General features: G+C 53.0%; 1 protein-coding gene across 1 annotated transcript; it reads right to left on the bottom strand.

The window, feature by feature from the left end:
* On the bottom strand, nt 1–1,734 carry PHACADRAFT_214974 (uncharacterized protein; the record flags this gene model as incomplete). Its single annotated transcript, XM_007403340.1, has 3 exons — nt 1–591; nt 644–1,160; nt 1,213–1,734. Coding segments are annotated over 3 exons (1,630 nt in total), but the record flags the coding sequence as incomplete, so codon positions are not given.
* Nucleotides 1,735–1,981: the final 247 nt, after the last annotated feature.

The raw sequence follows: 1,981 nt of genomic DNA, 5'->3' as shown, positions 1-1,981 counted from the left end.
ATGGCCGAGTGAATTCGCACAGCAATACCACAACAGGCAGCTGGAAGACACCCTCGGAGCCCGGTATCTTAGCTCGGTGAGCGTTCTCGAACTTGTCAGATAGCTGAATCGCCCTTAGGGCGCCCTCGTCCCAAGCGTCGTCGAGGTCGTGGTGCGCGTCGTCGTCGTCCGTTCGTCGTGAGCAACGGACGGTGTAGTGTGCCGCGCCGCTTGGCTTGCCTTGTCGCGCGAAAAGATCGGCATAGATCCATCCTATGACTCCGGACTTCTCGTCTACGACTTCCAGCTTCCGAACGTCGGGATGCCACACCTCGCCGGGTGTGACTTTAGTAAGGCGAAGGGTAATGCCGTAGAGATTACGGAATAGGCGTGATAGTCCCATGAAGACTGTACCTAAGGTAAGTGGGGGAAGTGAAACAGGTGGAGCTGGCGGCTCGGGAGGGCAGTAGTAGTCTCTATCCCAGGCCTGTATTGTAGGGAATGGCGACGTATGTAGATGTTCTTGCTTCCGTAAACTGAGAGTGCGCAACGCTCTGCGAGCGTGGGGTCGCGTATGGTCTAAGAGAGCATTCAGGAAATGCGCGACGTTTTCTGGTAGTGTATCAGGTCAGTAGATCACCGTCATACATGGTACAGAGCTTACCAGGAGACTTCGCCATTTTATCGGCCAGGGTCATATGGGCGAAGCTAGGCTTCCCAACCAAACGAGCCAATTCGCCGCGGGCGTGGAGAAGGTCCTCTAAAATCCCGATTTGCCCTGATGTGCTCGAGTTGGCAGCCATGTAGACTTTTCGTCGCGGCTCTTCCTCCGGTGCAGAGTGCATGATCATCTGTGCTTGCAAAGATCCGGGGTACACAACTAGATCTCGCTGGGTAAACTGCGCTTGAAGTCGCAGACGTGTCCCCATAGCCTTGTCCTTGAGTCCAGTAAGCTCATGTGGCTTGATGACAGCTGGTGGGCGTGAGCTAGCGGTTTCATTCAGGAACTGCCGTCCAAGGTGCAGGATCTCTGACGAGAGGGAGACATATTTATTCCTTTTGTCTGGAGGTAGGTTGATCCCGGACTTCTCGAAGTCCCTCCAGAAAATAAGAGCAGTCTCGCGAGCTTCTGGCCCGAGCGACTTGAACACTTCGGGGTCGGACAGAACAGCTCGCAGCACCTATGTGGACAGTTGAATGACATATCAGCACTTTATTAGATCGTGGACATACGTGGTACAAGTCAACATCAGTATTTAGGACGTTCATGAACTCGCACATCTTCTCGTAGACATGCTCGGCACTCTGCGTCCATTCGGGGTCAGGATGAGCATTCCTGACGAGCTCAGCAAGGTCTATGACGCCGCATAGAAGATCACTGAGCCTGTCCAGGTGCTTCACGACCTTGAAAAGCTCCTCCCGCGAATCCTTGGACTTGTGTATTCTGTGAGTGAGAAGTTGCGCGCGGCACAGAGTAGAGTCCGCCAATTCAACGAAGGCCATAGGAGTAGTGAGAAATTCATGGCCAAACATACCAGTCCGCGCAAGACCAGAACTGGGCTGTGTGAGGTAGGGGATGTCGAAGTCGGCTATGATGTCCACATCATCACCAGTCGCGGGTGAAGGTGCACTGAGGGTGGTAGCTGTCCGTGCGCCACGAGATAGAGTTGCCTTTTTCGCCTGAAGACAGCCGCGGAAGCTGAAGGTCTGGCGAGACTGCTTTAAGAGCACATTTCGTGTGGTACGTGCGAGCATAAATACAAGAGGGAGTGAGTTTTATGCTAAGCAGCACACAAGGCGCTTAGAACTTGAAGACTTTCGCAGATCAGACCAAGTTCATGACGGAAACCGCCGAGCCAATGAAAGCTCGCGCAGAACAACGCGAGAACAGGCGTCGCTCTCAGAATGGATGCAGGTCAATTCCACTTGAAGAACGGAAAATAGCGGCGGGAAATGCAATTCATGAGTTCCGTAATTTATGATGTACAGTAAAATTATGCAA

Source organism: Phanerochaete carnosa, assembly GCF_000300595.1.
Source record: "Phanerochaete carnosa HHB-10118-sp unplaced genomic scaffold PHACAscaffold_1042, whole genome shotgun sequence".
NCBI classification, from domain to species: Eukaryota; Fungi; Basidiomycota; class Agaricomycetes; order Polyporales; family Phanerochaetaceae; genus Phanerochaete; species Phanerochaete carnosa.
This window is presented reverse-complemented; position numbering and strand designations above follow the sequence as displayed.